This window comes from Trypanosoma cruzi, genomic scaffold, assembly GCF_000209065.1.
Source record: "Trypanosoma cruzi strain CL Brener 1047053517167 genomic scaffold, whole genome shotgun sequence".
Classification (NCBI taxonomy): domain Eukaryota; phylum Euglenozoa; class Kinetoplastea; order Trypanosomatida; family Trypanosomatidae; genus Trypanosoma; species Trypanosoma cruzi.
The window spans coordinates 29,772-31,520 of NW_001849497.1; the positions used below are offsets into that span (position 1 = coordinate 29,772).

General features: G+C 57.6%; 1 protein-coding gene across 1 annotated transcript, besides 1 other annotated feature; it reads right to left on the bottom strand.

Annotated features, from left to right (window-relative positions):
• On the bottom strand, nucleotides 1–1,749 carry Tc00.1047053406999.10 (dispersed gene family protein 1 (DGF-1), putative; the record flags this gene model as incomplete). Its single annotated transcript, XM_797387.1, has 1 exon — nucleotides 1–1,749. A coding segment is annotated over one exon (1,749 nt), but the record flags the coding sequence as incomplete, so codon positions are not given.
• Nucleotides 1–1,749: a sequence feature (areas not merged during assembly with more than two copies in the genome that could not be assigned to a particular haplotype).

Here is a 1,749-nt window from a genome sequence, read left to right on the forward strand (position 1 = left end):
CACCCACGCCGCTGAATGTCACACCCACGTAGCAGTGTTGCGTCTTCCACATGTTCAGCGTAACGTTCGTCAGCGTCTGGTTCACCATGCAGCTCGTGTCGCCGTCAACGGCTCTCTCCGCCACGGGCGGCACAACCGTGTCGGGCACCTCGAAGGGAAGACACGACGCGCCATGCCATCCGTCCTTGCAGCTGCACGAGCACAAGCTGCGGTCCACCAACTCCGTCCCGGGCATGTAGCACGCCGCATCTTCGTTGCATGTGCCACACCTGAAGACTTCCACCTCCTCCGGAAACACATCGTCGTACGACACCTCCTCATCGCCCTGCAGGTTGCACCCAACGACAAACCGCGCAGGTAACTCAACAATCGTGTCTGGCGGAGAAAAATCAGCGAAGGGATAACTATTGTCCACCTGACGGTTGTGTGCAAGCGCCACGGTGGTGCCGCTGCCCGATAACCTAATCTTGTACTGGGGGTACGGAATAGTTAATACTGAGGCTGCACCTACGATGTTGCCCTCCACACGCCACTGCGCACCTCCCTCAAGGGTCGCCGAGCCAGACAAATACACCAGCGCGGAATCAAAAATTTCCGTCCCGTCAACAAAGGTGCAGTCTGCCACTCGCAGCAGCCCCGCGGAGCTCACGGTAGTATCCCCAAAAAGAATAACGCCATTGACCGAGCTCATCGTGTTGTTCTCCACGTCAAAGTAGCCGCCGTTCTTCACTCCAACGGCATTAACGCAAACAGATGATTCCAAACCGTCATCGTCCTCCGTTGTCCTCAGCGTATTTCCCTTCACAATGATCCCGCCACCATCAACAACAACACTGATGAAATAGACCGCGTACCTATCCGCCCCAATGTAGTTGTCAAGTAGCAGCAGCGTCATATTCGCACTGAGAGTAAACTTCGCAAAGGAAATGGCGTGGCCCGACGTCGTCACAAGCGTACAGCCCACCACCAATATCTGGGAGCTCGCGCCGAAATCACCCTGAAACACCAACTCACCAGAATCCAACATCGAAGAAGTCACGTCCACGTGCACACGCGCACCACTCCCCCTGATCGACAGGCCCACGAGGACGCACTGCAGCAGCGTGATGTTCAGTGTATGCTGTGGCGCGTCAAAATACGACAGGTCCAGCACAATCGCGGCGGTGAAGGTCACGTTGACAAAGCACAGACCACGCACACCGGGATCAGGAACGTACACGGAGCTGATGCTGCCACCGTGCACGCAGCGGACCTCCGTGTCCTTCGCGTCGGGGAGCGGAAGCGGTCCAAGGCCGTCCGGAACCGCAGCCGGCAGACACGTGTCACCGTAGCCGCCAGCAGCGCACACGCACTCACAGCCGCTGATGCTGCTCGTCCTCGCTGCAAAGCACACGGCGTCCACGATGCACACGCCACAGTCCAACACCGTCACGGGCGTCCAAATATTGAGGTCGTCTTGGTAATTCGTCACAGGAGAGCCCATTGCCTCGTTGCACACACCGTAGATGGTCGGGCGCGTGTCGGATGGTGGTGACCACTTGGTTGTCATATTTGCAATGGTAGATGAGTACGAGCCATAAGTGAAGTTGTTGTCAAGTATCGACCACACACTCTGATCGCGGAACGCCATGCCGTAGTGGGCAGCCACGTACACAACGTAGGCGGTGCGGAACTCGTTGTTGCGGTGCACCAGCCAGCTGCCGTCAGTCACGGTCAGCGTGTTTGCCATCAGCATGGCGAAGCCGAAAC